General features: G+C 37.8%; 1 protein-coding gene across 5 annotated transcripts in view; it reads left to right on the top strand.

Moving 5' to 3' along the window:
- The window catches only part of RAB3GAP2 (RAB3 GTPase activating non-catalytic protein subunit 2), a 49,058-nt gene that overhangs the window by 8,140 nt on the left and 20,421 nt on the right, over window positions 1-20,497 (top strand). The window contains exons 2-19 of one of the 5 annotated variants that reach the window (XM_037406028.1): window positions 1,035-1,099; window positions 4,668-4,791; window positions 6,283-6,362; window positions 8,254-8,255; window positions 8,414-8,461; window positions 8,592-8,667; window positions 8,815-8,916; window positions 10,003-10,102; window positions 12,633-12,731; window positions 13,556-13,704; window positions 14,690-14,769; window positions 14,883-14,972; window positions 15,781-15,920; window positions 17,607-17,823; window positions 18,167-18,310; window positions 18,567-18,649; window positions 19,199-19,263; window positions 19,683-19,773. In XM_037406028.1, coding sequence (XP_037261925.1) covers window positions 1,035-1,099; window positions 4,668-4,791; window positions 6,283-6,362; window positions 8,254-8,255; window positions 8,414-8,461; window positions 8,592-8,667; window positions 8,815-8,916; window positions 10,003-10,102; window positions 12,633-12,731; window positions 13,556-13,704; window positions 14,690-14,769; window positions 14,883-14,972; window positions 15,781-15,920; window positions 17,607-17,823; window positions 18,167-18,310; window positions 18,567-18,649; window positions 19,199-19,263; window positions 19,683-19,773 — 1,755 coding nt within the window. Of the gene's footprint in view, window positions 1-1,031; window positions 1,100-4,667; window positions 4,792-6,282; window positions 6,363-8,253; window positions 8,256-8,413; window positions 8,462-8,591; window positions 8,668-8,814; window positions 8,917-10,002; window positions 10,103-12,632; window positions 12,732-13,555; window positions 13,705-14,689; window positions 14,770-14,882; window positions 14,973-15,780; window positions 15,921-17,606; window positions 17,824-18,166; window positions 18,311-18,566; window positions 18,650-19,198; window positions 19,264-19,682; window positions 19,774-20,497 lie in introns of all 5 variants that reach the window. The other 4 variants (XM_037406029.1, XM_037406027.1, XM_037406025.1 and 1 more) reach the window with 4 other exon arrangements.

Raw genomic sequence — 20,497 nt, 5'->3', positions numbered from 1 at the left:
TGCAAAGGGGTGAATATCCAAGGCCCTTGTGCTCGTTGTCCCCTCAGAGGCCACAGCTTTAGCTGCATTGGGAGTAGTGGTGGGATCTGCATTACACTGGGCTCAGATGTTTTGTTGTCACAGACGGATTTTTATGTACTGTCAACCCCTGTTAAAATAAACTGGTGTTGCTACTGGCTGATCCTGCATTTGACATAAACCAACCAAAATCCACCATTATGGAAAGGAAGATCTTTTACTTATGTATAGAAATACTGTTTCTCAAAATTTTGCATATATGGTTCTTGTGGTGTGTTACAGGTCTTACGCCAGTTAGTAAAACATCTGGAGGCATATACACAGAGACCTGAAGGGTTGGAGAGAGCCTGCTGTCCCCTTACTTTCCCTCTGTAGCTGCCTAATACGTACAAGATGGGACTTTTGTTGTCTTTGGAGCAGTAATAATTAGATAAACGAAGCTAAAGTTTAAATTTTGCAGTGGGGTCTTACGTCTCTGTACCTGCTGGAGAAAGTTTTTGTCATGGACACATAGGGTTTCCCCACCTTATGCCCTCAGTCTTTGCTTCAGCTTGCTGCGTAAAACTAGAAATATGTCTTAGCTTTCTTGAAATGTCTGTGAGAAACTGAGAAAACTCAAATTTGTTTGAATAACTTGTTAAAGTGCATAGAGGCCCTGTTGAAGGATCAATGGTGTGTTGTACCAGGCACTGTAAGATGTTAGTTACCCAGAGTTGTAGAGAGCGTGTCAAAATTAATTTGACACGGGTGTCATTACACCTGCTTCCAATTTGTACTTAGGAGATTACAGCTTCTGTTACTACTTTTCCATAGTCTTAAAAATTGAAGTAAATACAGAGAAGACGGCCATTTCTACCACTTCATGGTTCTTTCTGTAGAACTCGTTAGTGCTGCCATAAACAAAGTAATAATGCATTGGTGGGAAAGGAAAAACAACCACCAGCAATCCTTTTTGATTGTGTTTTTTGTTGCTTATGCTGTATTCATGTGACATATCTTTTTTTTGCTTAAAGCAGGCAAATCAACAAGCTGGGAAGATGGTGGCTGGGGAGCCTGGGATGAAGCGGAATTACAAGAACCTGTAAGTTCATATATGAGTGTTTGTGGTGGGTTGAACCTCGGCTGGATGCCAGGTGCCCACCAGCTGTTCTGTCACTCCCTCCTCCGCACAGAATGGGGCAGGGAGAAAACGAGATTAAAAAAAAAATCTTGTGGGTCAAGATAAATGCAGTTTAATGAAACAGTGGCAAAATTCCACCTGCACGGAAGCCAAGAAAAACAAAAGGATGTATTCTCTACTTCCCATCAGCAGGTGATATTCGTCTGCTTCCCAGGAAGCAAGGCTTCAGTACACGTAAGCAGTTGTTCCAGAAGACAAATGTAAAGAACGAATGCCCCCCCTTACTCCTTCTTTCTCTTAGCTTTATATCTGAGCAGAATCATACGGTATGGAATGTCACTTGGGTCAGCTGCCCTGGCTACGTCCCCTCCCAAGGTCTTGCCCACCCCAGCCTACTCTTGCTCCTGAATTGTTTCTAAATATAGCTTGGATGTTACCTATTGTGTTAGTTATTCCTATTCTTGTATTCTGTAGGGCTTTTTTCTCACTAGAGGATACACACATCTTTGTGTTGCTCCAGCTGGGGACATCTTTTTGCCCTATAGTAGCCAGAGACAGTAAGCATGGTAGTGGAGTTATAATGGTCTACTATGAATGAATACAAATCAGAACCTCCTAAATCATGAACCACTGACACAAGCATCTTTCTAATGATCATGTAAGTACTCCTCTTATGTTGTAATGTGCAGATGGTATTACAGCAGGGATCAAATTATGTTGTTAGGATGGGGCGCAGCACAGTGCTTTTTTAAAGAGTGATAAACATCCTTTGCCCAACTATTTCAACTAGAATAATGTGGCTAGTCTAGTATTTTTTGGTGGGGCTGAGACTTCTAGCTACGAGCTGACTTATATAAGTTGTTAGGGAATCTGTGTAGAAATCCTCTGCACCTGAGTGAATCATCTGACCAGAATTGCTTGCCCTGTTAGAGAGAACTAATGGGGTAGATTGAAGAATCCAGACTTCACATTGCTAACCAAACTCTTATATGCCTGTATTTATCTCAATATGCTGGAAATATGCCCAAGAAGTGGGCAGTAGCCTTGTAACTACTTATTTCAGCAGGGAAACAGATTTTCAGCTGAGATGACAGGTTGAAATGAGCATGTGTTTCCCAGGGATGAATCACTGATGCTGATGTACAGGGCATGACAGGAGTATAAAACCTTTTAAGTAGGATGGGTATGCAGCTCCCACTATAATTGCCATGAAATGAGTGTGTTTTCTCAGGCCACACCTCTGTTATGTCCTGTAATGTTTATAGCTTCCTTAATGAGGAAAACAAATGCTTTTCTATTTATGTTGTAATTTGATTAGAACCAGCGTGTGTTGCTAAGTTGAAATTGTCTTATTTTCATTCTTTTCTTTAAAATGTCAAACTCTTCTGCTGGGTAGTTCACACCCTTCTTGCTAAAGTCCTCCTCCTTTGCTTACCTGTTTTCCCTCCAAAGCTGCTAGTGGTTCCAGGTCAAGCAGGTCAAAGTCCTTCTTTTCAGAAGGAAAAAACTCTTATCCACACAGCAAACAGGTTGTTCTGTGTAGGAGCATGTAATTATGTGAGTCTGTATGTCTGAACACGCACCAAAATGAGTGCATCAGTCTAGCACAGAGTAGAGAATTGTTAGTACAATATAACAATGAATTCCCTTGTTAAAACTTTTAACTGTTGATTGATTTGCATTATAGCTGGTGTAAAATCCAACTTTTCTTGGAATTACTCAAGTCACCTGGACAATTATCTATATAATGGAACATAGCAACTTTTGAGAAGTCATGGAAAAATTTTTCAAAAAAGAAAATAAAACCCCTTAAAATTTTAAAAGTTTTCTTCCGTGTAAGGTGTCTTAATGGAACTGATTAGCTGTTTTGTAGGTATGACGATGTTGAAATCTTGTCTTAAATGCTAATTTAAATCATTCTGTCTTTCACCTTTTAAAGTAGTTTCTTTTGAGGAATTCAGTGCTTTTCCATTTTAACCCTTAGCTTACTTTTGTCACTAATGTGAGAAGGCCATATTTTATGTCTTTAGATTTCAAGTTGTTTATGCATACAGATAACTATTTAAATACTCCTGAGATATAATTTTAATTCCTTTTTATCTTTAAACAAGCCTTAATTTCTCTTTCTTTTTCCTTGGTTTACAAATCATTACATTAAAAATTAGTACAAGGCTTTTCTTTGAGCTTTGATTTTTGTGTATTTGCACATGATACATTTACCTCTGTCATGGGTATCCTAGAAAACTTCATCACCTTTTTGTAAAGTCTTGAAAAATGGCAATTACTGTGGAAAAATTGTTCCTATAGAACTTGGCATCCATCAACAGACAAAAATGACATGAAAATAGGTTGTCCGCTTGCATAATTCAAGAGATAGCATAGACAAAGGTAGTTAGCAGAATGCTTATAGTGTGCTAATGTAGACCTTATTCTTATGTGCACAAAGTGACTGTTTTTACAGTATAGCCTTGTGAAAGGAATTGAATACAATGAATAGCTGATTAAGAGTATGATATGCAAATTATTCCTACAATTTATGGTGTTTGTGGTTGTTGGTTTTTTTAATCTGCTGGGAGTAAATGCGTATATTTTCAAGTAGACGCAGCTTTACTACAACAGAATACATCACATAGATCAGCAAATGATCACACTGAAGTTGTCAGGTTTTTTATTTGTGTATAGCTGCTTTGAGACACTAGAGGATACAGAAACAATTTGGAGAGCTAGGAGGAGGTGGGATTGGATATGCTGCTATGGAAATGGAGACTGATCAGGGGATGGAGCTAAGGAAGCAGGAGTATCATCTCTGAGAGACCTCGAAGCAGACCACTCAAAACCCATTACCGACTTTCTGCTTCAAACTATGGTTAGCAGGAGCTAGCTACCTTGTTTGTTCCACAAGCAAATATTTGGCTTGTTGCTCCAAGGAAAAAAGGTGCAATCTTGTTGCTTTTATACTCATGATGGTATCTAAGTTGTTCATTACCCAGCCTTAAAACCCTTAACACTTGCCACTTCTTTGTTTGACTTTGTTTCTTTGTAAAGTTCCTTGTGGAAAGCCATGTGATACTGTTGCGTGGTACATTACAAGGTTTGTAATTTCATGGCTTTAGTGTGAATGGCAGCTAGCTACTTTCTTCATGTATGTGTACATTACTTAATGCTGGTCAGTGTATGAGCTTTGATAAATTGTTAATTATAACGAGATAATTAAGGAGATTCTACCAAGTCCTTAATAATACAAAACTTTAAAATCTCATTCTCTAGTGTCTCTGTTGAAAGGAGAAGATTTGAGGAGTTGAGTTAGTGATGAGTACTTCTTTGTTTTCCATTTTGTAAACACACAGATCAAATTCGTGCAAGGTTGATGCATTTCTCATGGCTTTTCATGCAAATTGGAGCTCTAGTGAGTTGATAAGTAATAGTCAATTCAGTGCTGGTATTGAGGGCAAGCCAAATTGTTGTGAATTTTTCGAGCATTGCTGTGTTTAAAAATTGTTGCACACATTGACTGAAGGTTTACCTGTAGGAAGAAGAGGAATCTAATTCCAAGAGCCAGAGAAATCACTGGCTTCAGGGCTGTGTGTTGTCCTTGTCACCAACAAATGACCTGATGGTAATAGCTAATGAACAGAAAGCAGTCTTTTTAGTGCGTAAGTATACATTCTACTAAGTATATGTGCTAGTATACTTAATAGTAATCAGGACAAGATTTGTCTCCTGCTAACCTAGTCATGCCTTCAAGAAATTTGGAGTGTTTTATAGTACACATCATGCATTTTCTAGGTACTACTCTATTTTGATCTGAGAAAACTATTATATCATGTAGAATTACTATATACTATAACTACCCAGTTGCTTGAGATGCTCAGACATATTGACATTAATTGTGATCAATAAGAAAAACAAAAGTTTTGTGTTCACTTTAGCCATTAAGAAATAAGTGACCTTATTTTTATTTTCCCTTGAAAAAAATAAGCTAACTGAGCCAGTGTCACTTGGAGGAGGGAGTACTGAGGTGGAGTATTTTTGAGATTTCCACCTTGATAGATAATAATTCTCCATCTTGAAGAATGGGTGACTTTATAGTTTACTCTAAAGTAGGGCTATTGGAACCTTTAAAGGTACCCTTAGTAATATATGAACACTGATCAGCCAGCTGCTGTTCACATGTGTGTTCTTGCCTGGGGTGGTGGTGCTATTTACAGCTGCGGTTGGTGGCACCTGAACGTGATGAAGGGAAACCTCCTGATCTGGGTAGTACTGTGCCATATTAAAACAAAAACAAGCTGTTGAAGCTCAGACTTCATAATTAGGCAGATTGCATTGAGTTGTCATGCTGCATTTGTCATTCCCTGCAAAGTTGTGTGTCCCAAACCCAATGCAGATTAGTTACTTATTTTTCACCAAAGATGATGACATAGCAGTACTCCTCGGAAAGTTCTTATTGGATAAAGAATAAGGAGGTGATTTAGCTCACTTGCTGCAGAACTGCTTCTGCTGAACTGTGCCACAGCAACTGTACCACACAGTGGCAGAAGTGTCCCTGTGTCTCAGGTTTTGGGTGTTAGACAAATGGCACACAACAGTTGTCCATTGGCACCTGGGAGATGATTCAAATGTCAGCTGTAACAGCACCCTGTGAATAATAAAGTGTAGTGTTTTCTAACCTTGATTATGATGCGATGATTAAAAATTGTCAGATTTAATGTAGGGTTCCCATGTCCTTCTTGGTGGTTAAAATTAACATTTTCCATTTGTTCAAGCTCATCTTCAGTAATCTTCACAGAAGAAGTTTGCTCTTGCTTAGTACTTTTCTCTTAAGGCTTCCTGTTTCATGAATTGAACCTTTTAAAATTTGCTGAAGTAGATATTATCGTATAAACCTTTTTTACTTAAAACTAGGCATTTCAGAATTTTAGTAGCATGTTGTTCCATGTGAATTTAAAAGAAAACATAAGAGTTCTTCAGAAAAGTCACTAAAATGTCTTGTTATTTTTATGGTTTTCAAGGTTTATAATTGGTACTTAATCTAAGAGTGATAGGATGTATTGTACAGAAAAGAAGGATTAGGAACAGAACTACATTTGTGAGATGCAAAACATTATAGTTTTATAGATGGTGTCTTTTATTCTTAATGGCAGCTAAATGGAAGCACAGTGACAAGGGAAAAGAGGAAATGCAATACGCTGTTGGCTGGAGCGGCTCTCTGAATGTGAGAAGGGTAGTGTTGAAATGCAGCTGTGATTAAAATCTCATATTCATGTTTAATAATTAGTAGCATATGCTTTTTTACTTGTACTTTTTCTTTCATCCAAGTGCATTCATGGTTGTGTGTACTTTAATGTTGAAAACAGAAATGGAGTAACCTGTGTGATCAGAAACATTGCAAAAGTCACTCCTCATGCGTAGTGTGGTATCTCAGGGCAAGTTCATACAAAATTACAGAGGTTCTCTCTGCAAATTGGTGTATTTGCATGTAATTTAGACATCTTAAGAGATCTGGATTATCATGCTTTTTATACGTTCCTGTTCTAGAAGGGAAAAAAATAATTACTGTTTTTGATAAATCTACTTTATAGTAGAGATTAAAGTTTGTTAGGGGATGTTGCAACTGGAAATGTGTGAATTTGTTTTAGGAATACTTCTTTTCATTTTCAAAACCTCAAGCAAATATAAAGTCAGCTTTCTGGTCAAGGAATGATTTTGGGCTCTAGTCATTTCGGGACTTGGAAAATTTGCTTTGGTCATACATTTGGTATTTATACAATATTTCTGCTTGATCTGCCTTCAAATAACCAGACAGATGCTTTCTTGGGTCTCCCATATGGATGAGGATTTTGCATTTTATTATTAAGTTTGCAGCCTTGAGTTGCTGTTTGCCTTTGAACATGCTTCCTATTGGCTTCAACCTTCTGTTATGCTGCAGGAGGTGTTGACTTAGTCTGCTTCACTCCAGTCTGTAAAAATCATAATCCTTTTTAATAAAACTGCTGCTGCCACACATTTAACTGTTATGTACATCTCTTTAAGGTTTGTTTTACACCTTCCTCCATACCACCACTGAAAATACTTTGTCATCTTTTATTAAAAAAAGGAAAATCTGTTTGGGGTGCATGTTTCTTACTACTATTACAGCCCTAGGAGACACTACCATATGGAACAGGTAGCTTTCTTTAGATGGGCGTGGCTATATTCACTGCATCTTGATTTAAGGTTTGCAAGTGTTACTGGTAGATGAGGGTTCTATTTCTGTGTGAGTATGGCAGTTACTGTCAGATTGTCGAAAGACTTGACTACGTTCTAGCCCCCCACTCCGGCAACGTTGCCTTCAACTGATAATGTTTTGGGGTGGTTAAGCTTTGCTATTGGAAGGTGAGATTTCACTTTCATTTTTTCATTTCAACTTAACATTGCTTTGAAGTTGTAACTGAATTGCAACTCATGTCAAACTTGCTTTTTCTTTCTGTTACTGTCTAGCCTAATTAATCACTCCTTGGGGAACAGAGGTGACCTGAAATGCAAATAATCAACAGTACTGTGGGCATTTATGCTTTTAAGTGCTCTTTGGGATGTCATTTTGAATTTATATGCTCTTTTATAAAAACTTTGTACTGCTGCTGTTGCCCCAGACAGTGTACAATTTTCTATCATGGTAACAGATAAATAACTTTTGATTTGAGATGTAGAGGCCTGCTCATCTGCTTGCCTTCTGCGTGGTTTCCTGCCATGCAATGAGCATGTTGAGTTATTGCATTAACTGGAAAGACCATGTTAGCCTTTCAAATGCTCTTCAAATTATAAAGCAGTGAAATGTGATGGGTATAAAGCCTACCTAATTGCATAATGTATTAAAAAATATTCTGATAAGTATAGTTCAGTTGTGTTGTTTTTTTTTTTTTAAAAAAGTGGCCGTTCTTGTTATATCATTTTTGATCAGAAAAAAATTATTTACCTTTAGGTATATGAGATTTAACTTGAATCTTTACTGAAGAGTGATGGCAGAATAATCAGTCTGTGAATCATGAAAGACGGCATTAGCAAGGTGCAATGAGCACTCATGCAATCTATTTGGGCACTCTTGAACTTGTAATTGAATGTCTTTAAAATGAAAGGGGTTTTTTTTGCTTTTTGTATGAATTTGTTATATTGTGTGCTGCATTAATATATTCTTAAAATATTAAAAATGTTGACTTGGCAAGATCTGTTGTGTAGGGCAAAATTTCACAACTGGAGAAAAAAATATGCTTACTAGTTTTATCTTTCTGTTTCTAGTGAGTGTGTGAGTAGTGTATTGTGTATCCCATTGGCAAGTCAGAAGAGGTAAGGATTGATACTCTCATATATATATATATATATATGTGCATCATCAGTCTCACTACGTTACACTTTTATAAGTCTACAGCTTAGAGCAGGATTTGTTTTTAACTTCTAGTGTATCTTTGTGAAACAGGAGTTCCACAGGCCGTCCTGACTGGACCTGCATTGTGGTTGGCTTCACCTCTGGCTATGTTCGTTTTTACACCGAGGTACGTTTCTCAGCGTGGCAGGCCCGCAAGCAAACTGTTGTAATAGACATCTATTTCTAGAAACCTTTTATTTCAGCAGATGATGTTTTTTGCCTTATCTAAGAAGAGGGGTAGTAATATTCATGTTTATTATTCCTTCTCTTCTAGAGTGGAGTACTGCTTCTTGCACAGCTTTTAAATGAAGATCCTGTCCTACAGCTTAAGTGCAGAACCTATGAAATTCCCAGGCATCCTGGTGTCACTGAACAGGTTTTGTCAGATTATTTCAAAAGCAAAGTGGCAGTGTTAGAGGAGTCTTCTCCGTGAATCCGCTTGTGTCCTTTACTAGGTTTTGATGGGATGGACAATGCCTTAGAACAAGAGACTGGATTTCTTGTTCTAGAAGTATTCATGCCTGTGTAGTCTGAGGATTCAGAATTTCTTTTTATTTTTGGAATATTTGTTAGCTCTATGGATACATTATTTTCTGTTTTTCTCTGTGATAACATTGCAAGGGAAGGCGCTATTCATTTCCTGTTTATTCATTTATGTGCACAAAATATGATAACGTATTGATGAAAGGAGGAAATGTAACTTGACAAGTGCCAAGAGCTCTGTGTACTCATTCATGAGAACTTATCTTAATTATTTCACAGAGAAGATAGCTGAAAATTTAAACAATCTTTATAGGAAATAGTGCTAGGAACCTGCATGTTGTTATGAGTATCATGCAGAGAAGGCTCTTGCAGATCTCAAGCTATTTAGTAGAAAAGCCATCTTTCTTTGTTCTTAGCTGAGTTGGCATGCTTTATGCAGAAAACTAACCAAGTTACAGAAATTTCCAAGTTTGCTTCATATAAGTGCTTATGTGATTTAGTAAGACATTTTCAAATCAGTTTTGAAATACAAAATCATTAAAGAATTTTAGTCTTGAATTTATATGACCAGATTATCACATTTATGTCCCCAAGTGGTAAATCAGGTACTAATCCAGTTTTGGAATTTGGCTCATAAAACCTTGATACTTGCATTCTAGATAAACCTGTTTTTCTGTGGCCTTCACAAGCTGCTTTAACTTTTGGGTTTTTTCCATAAGCCGTAAAATAATAACAGTAATTGGAAGAAGATAAAAATATGGAATTGTGTGCCTCAGTAGCTTACCCATGTGTTGGATGGTTTAGTATGGGATTTCTGTAGTTTTGCCTTAGTCTGTTGCCTGTGGCTTGTTAGATATTAACTCTCTGGGTGTAATCCTCATCTTTGTGTAGTTAATAGTATAAAAAGCCAGAAAAGAAGCTGTTACAACAGCAATTTATTTATTTATTTTTGTATCCCTTCTCTAATTTTCTTCCATAGAATGAAGAACTAAGTATCTTGTACCCAGCAGCAATTGTGACAATTGATGGCTTCAGCCTCTTTCAGTCCCTTCGTGCATGTCGCAATCAGGTAGCCAGAGGTATGTTTAAGAGGAAATGTTTATTTCTGATTCTGTTAATAGTACTTTACATTACATTAAATTTACTTATGTTTGTTAAGTATCAAATGAAGGTGGAATTTGTATCTTCCTTGCTTGTCCATCAACATATAGACATCTACTGCATATGAGGAAATTTCTGCCTCGTTGCTGGAGCACAAGTTGTCCAAGTAGCATTGACTGTCCTTGTACATTCTCACTCTAATACTGTATACTGGTTTTGACTGGGATAGGGTTAATTTTTTTCATAGTAGCTGGTGTGGTGCTATGTTTTGGATTTGTGATGAAAACACCGTTCACAACACACAGATGTTTTAGGTATTGCTGAACAGTGCTTCCGCAGCATCAGGGCTTTTTCCATTTCTCACGCTGCCCCACCAGCAGGCAGGCTGGGCATTTGCCTGAAATTGGGAGGGGACATAGCTGGGACAGCTGACCCCAGCTGGCCAAGGGGCTATCCCATACCATATAGAGTCATGCCCGGCATTAAAAGCTGGGAGGAGAGAAGGAGGAAGGGGGGAATGTTGAGAGTTACGGCTTTTTACTTCCCAAGAAACTGTAACGTGATGAAGCCCTACTTTCCTGGAAACAGCTAAACACCTGCCTGCTGATGGGAAGTAGTGAATGAACTCATTATTTTGCTTTGCTTGCATGCAGAACTTTTGTTTAACTGTTAAGCTGTCTTTATCTCAATCCGCAGGTTTTCTTGCTTTTACTCTTCCAGTTCTCTTCCTCTTCTCTTCCTCATCTCACTAGAAGGGAGTGAGTGAGCAGATCTGTGGTGCTTAGCTGCCCACTGGGGTTAACCCACATGCTGCTGTGGTGCTTCTTAGCATGTCAGACTGCTGATTTCACTGTCGGTGAAATGCTTTCCTTCCCAGTGAGGGCCTTCTGGGAAGTGATAATGCTCTGATGATATGTCGGTGAGGGTCACTGCTCTTTGTGTTAATGTCTATTGATAGGTGGTTTGATTGTGCAGCCCTTGATCCTGTTCCTTTACTATAGTGCCTGTTCATACTCTAATTTGGAAACAGGGTCAGTTTCCTGGGGTGAAAGGAGAACCACGTAACAGTACTGTGTGGTAAATTGCACGAGTATGGTGCTGTTACAGTTCTGCCAGGTAAGATGTTAAATAGGTGCTGCTGAATTGTTCTCCCCAGTTTCCTGATGGTTGTTCTCATTGAACTTCAGAGTTGTCAGACTCCAAGCCCCACAGCAGACAATCATGAGGCTGCACATAGGTGGGAAGCACAGTGGATCTGCCAGAATGACAGCATTAGGAACTGTTGGGACAGCAGCACCCTTAAACTGAGGCTTGACTCTTACGTAGAAGGGGTGAGTGGTAAAGAACTAAGAAACGCTGCTGCCCCATCGTATGGGGATGGCCCATAGGAATGGATTGGTCACTCTTTCTTCCAGTTTGGGATTAAGTGACACAAAATGAAGCTAGGTGATAGTAAATTCAAAATAAAAAATAGATGTGTGTTTGTGTAGTGTGAGGCTGAGTTGTGGAATTCTTTGCCTGAGGTTGATATGGATGCTAAAAACTTGCTGGGGCCAGAGGGAAACCGATAGATTAGTGGAGAAGAAAGCTGTGGAGGTTTACTGAGTGCTTAGAGCTTACCTGTGGTGGGGAAGGTCTCTTCAGAAGCAGGTTTAGAGAAAGCATCAGGTATGTGTCCTTGTTCTAATATTCTTCCCTAGACATCTGGTTTTAGCTCTGCTCAGATCCTGGTCTGCCATGCTAAATGGTTCCCTGGGTCTATCCAACAGTGCCTGTTCTCTTAATCAAAAGGTAGCATTTCTGTGGAATATAAGAGAAGGCAAAACTCTTGTGAATCAGAACTTTAAAACTGGTATTCTGTGAATCATGCAACAAGTACAAAAGGAAACAGATACTGTAACAAGAAATATCCATCTGCTTTCACAACCAGAACATGCTCTACTCTACTCATTCAATGAGATCACCACTTGCAGAGAAGTGCTTACGCCTAGTTGTAATACCTGCAGCCAGAGTGCTATATCTTCTTTCATTCTTGATAGTTTGTTTGTTGTAATAGATACTTTTGAGAAGTTTCAATCTTTGCTTTATCTTTACCACTGTTGTTACCTCATGTTGCTGCATATCTAGTGAGTGTGCTGGCTTTGCAAGTTTTTGGCAGAGGAGTTTCCATTTAAATATGCCCAGACCACAGAAATAAATTTTAAAATTGTACAGAATATTAAACCATAAATGACTAGTAAAACAAAGCTCTCGGCAAGTACAAAATACAGTTGTGATGGAGTAAGTATCATGTGCAATTTTATTCAGTGAGTTTTTAAAAAATGTTCTAATTTCATTAAGGTAAGTATTTCAAAAGGCCATTTTTAGCTCAGCAGGTGTTTAAATGTATGTTAATTTAAAACAATGTTATTTTGTGTCTTCAGATTGCATCAGTTTTTTGCCCTTTTATGTTGTTCCTTTGTCTTTGACTCAGTAGAAATTTTTTTGTGTTTTATCAACTTTTGTCAGCTGCAGCATCTGGCAATGAGAATGTTCAGCCTCCACCATTAGCTTATAAGAAATGGGGTTTGCAAGATGTGGATATCATTGTTGACCATGCTAGTATTGGTAAGCATTTCTGTTTAATTTCAGATATTTGGCTTAAATTAAACCGAATATTTTCATGCTGTGAAATTCAGAGTGAGAGCACTTAGTGGTACTGGTTGGATAGAAATAAATAGTGGGAGAAGGCTGTTGTAGTGAATGATCTCATTAACCATCATCAAAAATATATTTTACTTTCTCTTCTAGTCTGGTTGGGCCTCCCCTTTCCACTTGAGAGGGACAAAGGATGTTACAGCTGTAGCTGTCCTGTCCTCTCTTGTTTGGTAAGAAACAGCTGAGAGAGACTAGATCAGATGCAGTTACTCCCATTTCTTTCAGGTTAAAGAACTGTTTGGCAGGCAGGGTAAGACTGGTAAGGATCTGTCCTGAGTCTAGCACATAAAGAAACTAAAATGTGAGATTGCTCCTTTCCAAAAAAGGCAAACTGACTTTTAGGCTCTCAGACTTTTACTCCTTAGGAATTTGCAGAAGCCCAGGTTCTTGTCAAACAGGCAGTTCTGAGGGATAGTAAGCTTCATTTGTCTCCCACCCTTTTCATAAAAGCAGGTAAGAGGGCAGAATGGGGCTAACAAGGCAGGTGAAGTGAATTGGGTAAAAGTGTTTTTGCTGTTAAACTCTGCTGATTTTTTTTTTTTTCTTCTAAACAAACCAACTACGCTTTACAATTAACCTATGTATTTCCAGTTACTCTCTACTGTGTTCTTTGGAATTTCTGTGGTTAAAGCTGCTCTGGTCAGCCAAGAAGGCAGGAATGTATTTAGGCTTCTAGAGCAATTGCATGCCTTTGTTCTGAAAGTATAAGACATTCACTTTAATATTTTTGTTAGGCATCATGACACTGTCTCCTTTCGATCAAATGAAGACTGCCTCCAATATAGGTGGATATTATGCAGCTATAAAAAACAGCCCACCTGCTATGTCTCAGTATGTTACTGTTGGATCCAATCCTTTCACTGGTTTCTTTTTTGCCCTGGAGGTATGTACTACAAAGCTGACTTGCTGAAACTTTGAATAATTACTCCTTTTCTTTTCTGCGTGGGTATTTCTGAAGTATTCTTATGTTCATTTTATGCTGACATTTCCCCTTCTTGATCTTCTGAAACTGAAACGATTTGCAGTGGATGTGATAGTAATGTCTACCACAGGTTCCTGCTAATGAGAGATTTTTATTTTCTATCTTAAAATGAATGTGATAGTCAAGTAATTTTTTACGATTTGTTAATTTATTGCCAATTAAGTAACTGAAGTTTTTTTGAAAAATTATGTTGAGATTGTGTAAACATGCACCTTAGGGATTTTTGGAGGCCTTTTGGTCTTTGATCCTGTATACACATGGCCTGTGTATATTTGGGCATTTCACATAGTGACACTAATACTTGTACAAGAAAACTGTGACTTAAGCTGAACAATATCTGTAGGACACTTACGTTGTCTTCTGTTGTACTGGAGGAGAAGGATGGCAATGTAGCTGTGTGTCTTGTACATTCAGACTCTATGTGTGTGCTGTCCTTATCAGGGTTGAAAGCGATTGAAAATGCTAGAATCAGAATTTTGATTTTGTACTTGCTTTTCCAATATGTTTATGAAAAAACTGCTTACGTTGATATTTGCAAGGATGCCAAAGCCATACACCCGGTAACTCTCCATGATAAATCATACACAGGGTTTTTTTAACTTCTGTTGCAGACAAACATACTGAGCTACCAGTGACTTGCAGGAGGATTTTGAAATGGTAAAGAGATGTCAGAATGGCTTTTCTGGGGGCAATGAATTAAAATTTTGCAGTCTTAAAGCTATGCTTTCTGAGCTGAAAGTCCGTAGGAGGCCTGACAAACTATTCTGCAATTGAGTTCAGTGTAAGAACTATTTCTTGGCTTTCTAAACACTTTGTTCCTTCATTTCAGGGTGGCTCACAGCTGACTAGTTTTTGACTTTCTAAACACTTTGTTCCTTTCTTTCAGGGTAGCTCACAGCCACTGTTGTCTCATGTTGCCTTAGCAGTTGCAAGTAAACTGACTTCAGCATTATTTAATGCTGCCAGGTAATAAAATAAAAAATGGCATTAAATTATTTCTGTTGTAGTACCTACATGAATAGTTTAAGAATTTTTAGAACCGTTAGTATGATTCTCCTAATGTGATTTTCTATTGCAAGTGGCTGGCTTGGTTGGAAGAGTAAACATGAAGAAGAACCTGCCCAAAAACAGAAGCCAAAGGTTGAACCTGCAACCCCATTGGCAGTGAGGTGAGTTTTACATGCTGTCTCAATTGCTTTAGATGTCTTGTGTTTTTAATTACTAGAATTATTTTGAAAGGCACATAATTGATGAACGTGTTTTTCTTGACTTCAAGCAGTGATGATAGTTTGCAGGTTTTTAAGCTTTGTTTCATTTCAGTTTCTCATTCTGGACATATAATTACCCATCTCCTTCACTTCCAGTGTGCTGGGTTCATTGTGACTGTGAAAGAACAGCATGCACAGTTTAATGACAGCATAAGTATGTAAATGTCAGTCCTGAAATTTATCACTGAAGTGCTTCAAAGAAGCTGTGTAAGGTGCTTGCAACTTACGATAGCCTAAAGCCCCTCACAAAAATTAGGAGGTATCCTGTTTGCCTGTTGATTGCGGAGAGAGGATAATGGGGGCAACAGGTTGTAGCCTAATGTTATCAAGAAAGCTGGTAAAATACTAAATTAATTCCTGATTGTTTTTCCTGATTTTTTTTTTTTTTAAGTATTCTCAAGACTATTCAGCAATAAGGCAGGGCTTATAAAGTAGCCCGCTGCTCTGAGATCCCTGCCAGACAACGCATGACAAGACAGTCGCTTATCCTAGTTTCTGAACTTTGGTTTTCAGTAGTTTAACAGATCTATGAGATCTCTCAGACAGCACAAGAACTTTTTTCATGATTTGCTCTTAATGTTACCTGTACCTTTATGTTAACTTAAAAAAAGAAATCTTAGTCCTTATAAGATACTCTGTTTACTGTTTCTGAGGAAAAGTGGGTATCTAGTGTTTTTACTTGATTTTTTAATTTTTTTTTTTTTTTTAGGTTTGGACTCCCAGATTCCCGTCGCCATGGAGAAAGAATATGTCTTTCTCCATGTAACACTTTGGCAGCAGTAACAGATGGTTTTGGAAGGGTTATTTTACTGGATGTGACAAGAGGACTTGCAGTTCGCATGTGGAAAGGTGTGTTATGTACAACAAATAATATTCTTCCAACACTGTGGTGTCTTATGTTCAGACTTAGAATTCCAAGTGATTTTCCATTATTAAGACTTTGGTACATTGTGTTATTACAAACTAAAGGCAGATGTAACATAAAGTCCTTAAGGGTATTGTTGTAGTGATCCCTGAAATACTGATATGGTCTATAGTAAACATTTGATCTGTTTGGTTTAGATTTTGGTGTAGACTTTTAAATTTTTTCCCCACAGACTGTATCCCAATGGAAAGCTTTTGACCTGATTTTTTTGGAAGAGCTTTAGTGGTCTTCTCCAAGATTCTTTCTCTTGATAAGCTCTAGTATCTTCTTCAGTTCTGCTGAGAAAATAAACAGAAGTTTGAGAAATCTGTAAGAGGATACACAACTTGTTAGAGTCTTGTTTCATCATGGTGACTGCGCAGGGAGTGCTCAGTCTCTTCTAAACTGAGGGATTTTTATAAAATAATGCAGATGTTAAGCTCTCAAACTGTAATTATACCTAATGTTACAACACTTTATTTTCTCTATAGAATTAAAATTTTGCAGCTTTTTGGGAGATCAAAGTTTTAAGAACAGGTAGAAAATCTCTAGCTTCTCTTGTCTCCCCGCCCCCCCCCCCCCCCAAGATTAATTATGAATACAGCAGCTACTTCAGCAGCTTGCTAACAGTGTAATAGCTAAAGTAATCATTTCCCCTGTGCATTCCCCTTCTCTCACATTTTGAAGCTTATTAGCTTTAATAGGTGCTTGCTCATGTTCTTGGACATGTTTTTTTTTGCTCATTACTGAGAGCTTCATATTATCTAGGAATTACTTTTAAGAGTCCCAAGCTTTATTTGATAGTCAGACACATTTACAATTTGCCAGCCTTTCCCCAGTGAGGCTGTTGAGACGTGAAATAACTTCTTTTCCTTTTTTTTTTTTTTTTTTTTTTTTTTTAGCAAAACTTTCTACTGAATTAAATGTTTTGGACTGTACCTTTTCTCATTGAATTGTGAATACTTTTCAACCTTCTCAGTGTAATATATCTTGTTATAAACTTGTTTTATACGTTAGTATTTCACTTGTGGTTTGGAGTCTTCATTTGTACTTGCTAAACCATTATGTAGTTTAGTCATGTCAGTAGAGCATCTCTGCCTTTTTTGTTTAGGAAGATTTTATCAGGGAAAGTATTTTCCTGACTGAGAGAGAAAAAAGATGAGTATGTTTATTGGGTTACTAAAAATTGCATTTTAATGATGGTAAGATATGAATGAAAATGTACATATCCTATTTAATAAGTTATACAAATTTCCTTCCTTAAATCCCTTTTTTGTTGATTTGAAACATGGGACATCTGGACACTTCACTTAAGAGATCTTTCTTCTCTGAGAGGCTTTTGCAGTGGTGTAATGTCCAGAGTCCAGACCTGATGAGTTTGGGGTTTTCTGTGGCTTCTTCCAGAAGAACTTGTTCCTTCCCAGGTCTTTGCAGGAGGCTGCATCTGATGGCCCTGCTCAGAGCCCGTGGACCACAGTTCTTGACAGGATTCTGGCTGCTGGCAGAGTAGCACAGTTTGAAACAAAGCTTAGGACTGTTTGCTGCTGGAATAGTACTTAAGTGGGTGGTGGTGTTTACTAATTGTGTATTAATTTCTGTACACTAAGGAACTTCTGCCTTCTTTTATGAAGGGTACCGTGATGCAGAAGTTGGTTGGATACAGACTGTAGAGGACCTTCATGAAAGGGAAACTGAGAAGATGGATTTTTCTCCTTTTGGAAATGCACAGGGTCCAAGCAGAGTAGCTCAGTTCCTTGTGATTTATGCTGCAAGGAGAGGCATTCTGGAAGTGTGGAGCACGCAGCAAGGGCCTCGGGTTGGAGCCTTCAATGTGGGGAAATGTTGTCGGTAAGAAACAGCTAGCAGGTAGGCATGTTGCCTGTGCTGCTGCCATAAAGTGATATGTGGATATGCCAGTGGTAAAACTGGAAAGTGCTGGCAGGTGCTTTTTGCATTGCCCACAGTGTTTCTACTGAATGCAGCTTGTTGTTTTATACAAGGGGACTTTGTCATGTTTCATCACTCTACCGTCTTTTTTGATAAATGCATTTAGCAGTTGTTAAACTTCAGCTCTATAAAATTTCAGCTCTATAAAATTTGTCAACTTTTTATTCAATGTGTAGAAAGGGGAAGGTTGCTAATTTTTTCTTCACTCTAAAGGCCACAGGGTTTTTTTGTTCGTTTGTTTCAGGTTGTTGTATCCTGGTTATAAAATAATGGGTCTAAACAATGTGACCAGTCAGGGGTGGCAGCCCCAGACTTATCAGATATGCCTCGTTGATCCAGTCTCTGGAAGTGTAAAAACTATCCATGTACCTTTCCATCTAGCACTGAGGTAAGGACTTTATGTGCTCTGTATGACCAAATGAATTTTGTTAGGTTTTTTGGAAACAATGTTTTATGTAGAGAAAGCAATTCTGGTGTTCCTTCTGACTAGTACTCTAGTAATAGTCTTATTGTTTTGTATGCATTGACTTGATTTTTATTAATGTGATGTTACTTAAAAGTAACATACATGATTAAAGGGTTTTTTTTCAGAATCCTTCACTTTAGTTCTTTTCACTCATACAATTAAAATTATTTCCCTTCAGTGATAAGAAGAGTGAGCGAGCAAAGGATATGCATCTAGTGAAGAAGTTAAATGCTTTACTCAAAGCTAAAACCTCAGATCCAGGTAGGTTCTCTTGTATAATTTCTTAAGACGGTACGTTGTCAAGTGGTTCTTGTGTTATCTGACCTGTAAGGATGCAAACCCAGGTCTGATTGTGCTACGTTCCGACAGCTGTATGTGCTATGAATTACGATCTTTAGCTTGTTTTTTTTTTAATAAACTACCAGATTAAATTTAATCTTGTGCAGGGATCCAGTATAAGCCTTGTCTGCCCTGTAAATCTTAACTAAACTATACTTTGAGTGCTTGCATGAAACACAGTGTGGTTGTGGTCAGTTATGCTGTGTAATGGAGTTCAGCATTTGACTCTATAGGTACCCTTCTTTCTGTCAGTAATACACATATCTTACAAAAGATGGATTTGGTTTAAGAGGTGGCACTTAGCTGTTATTTTGTTTCATTTTCCCCAAGCTTGTTTTATCAACTTCTCTAATAGTGTCTTCATCTCTATAGATGCACGTGGGTTCAAGCTACACTGTGGTGTGGGTTGACTGACTTTTCAGAACGAGTTTGAGAAATATGAATTGAAGTTGTGACTGTATTTCTTTGCAGATCTGATTGAAGCTGAAGCAAAGGAATTAATACTTGATATCAAATACCCTGCTACAAAGAAACAGGTGAATACGTAGAAGCTAGTATACTTCAATATTAGGGAAAAAATTGCATGATCAGATTAAGAGTGCTAAATCTTTTTAAGTCTTTCAAAGTACGTTACTTTTTCCTAGAATTACTTGGAGGAAATAATTGAGCTATTTTGTTCTGATGTGGGTTTTGTGGGTTTAATTTTTTTCTTTACCATTTATTAATTGGAATTAATTTTGACTTGTGACTTCCCCAAGGCATCTTCTGTGCTAAAAGTCAAAGTAATAACAAGAGAGCAGACCTTTCTGTAGGATCAAAGTATGCCACAAGTATATGTGAAGACAAAATATAGATGAAAAATCATTGTCGAAGTTGCGCTATTGTTGGCTTACCTTATATATTTCTACAGTGAAATTAAGTAAATGTTTAATTCTGTTGAATGTCTGCTTAACAGGCTCTGGAAAGTATACTGACAAGTGAACGTGTGCCGCTTTCATCTCTCACAAACATCACTCAGACATTAATGGATAATTTAAAAAAACAGGGTAGGTGGATATTTATTTTGTAAATATGGAGAGGCGTTTGCACCTTGTCTGCAGTGCTGTAAGACTATTGTAGAACTATTCTTTCCCATAAGACTAGACTTGGTCTGCTTAGTTTTGCTGCTACATACTATAGGATGTTGCTTCTACATTATTTATTTCTAAAATGCAGACTGCAAATAGCTTGCTAGTAAGTATGCTTTGCTATGCTTGCTATGTGCTTAGTAACTTGTGATTATATTTTAAAAAACAAACCCAAACCCCCAACAACCGGGCTTGGTACTTCAATCTAGTAAAAGTTTCCTTCAGAAAGAAGCTTTCACAGACTTCTGTCTGTAGATGTTTTAGTTTGTTCTCTCTCCAAGGAAGGCAGTAAGTATATGGTACTTTGGATCTGTGAATTTTAATGTACTGGAAGCACAAAATCCTTATTACTGAGGATGTGAGCTCTGGCCAGATGCCTGGTATCTTTTCTTGGGAAGCTTTGCTGAAGCTATATTTCATATGTTAGTAGAGATTTCGGAGCCAGTGTCAGGAAATGTCATTTACCATTCAAAATCTTGTTGCTGAAAGTCTGCAAGATTGTTTCTTTGAAATTAGACACTTTGATCTTTTTAAAATTGGGAGAGCCGCCTTTGTGCTTGAGGTGACCACATTTGGGAGACCCAGCTGGGGACTGAGGAACGGAGAAGAAGGTGCCTCCCACTTCCTTTGCATGTGTTGGGAC

The sequence above is a fragment of the Falco rusticolus genome, chromosome 12, assembly GCF_015220075.1.
Source record: "Falco rusticolus isolate bFalRus1 chromosome 12, bFalRus1.pri, whole genome shotgun sequence".
NCBI lineage: Eukaryota > Metazoa > Chordata > Aves > Falconiformes > Falconidae > Falco > Falco rusticolus.
The sequence above is the reverse complement of the archived record's forward strand: the minus strand, read 5'-3'. Positions and strand labels throughout refer to the sequence as shown.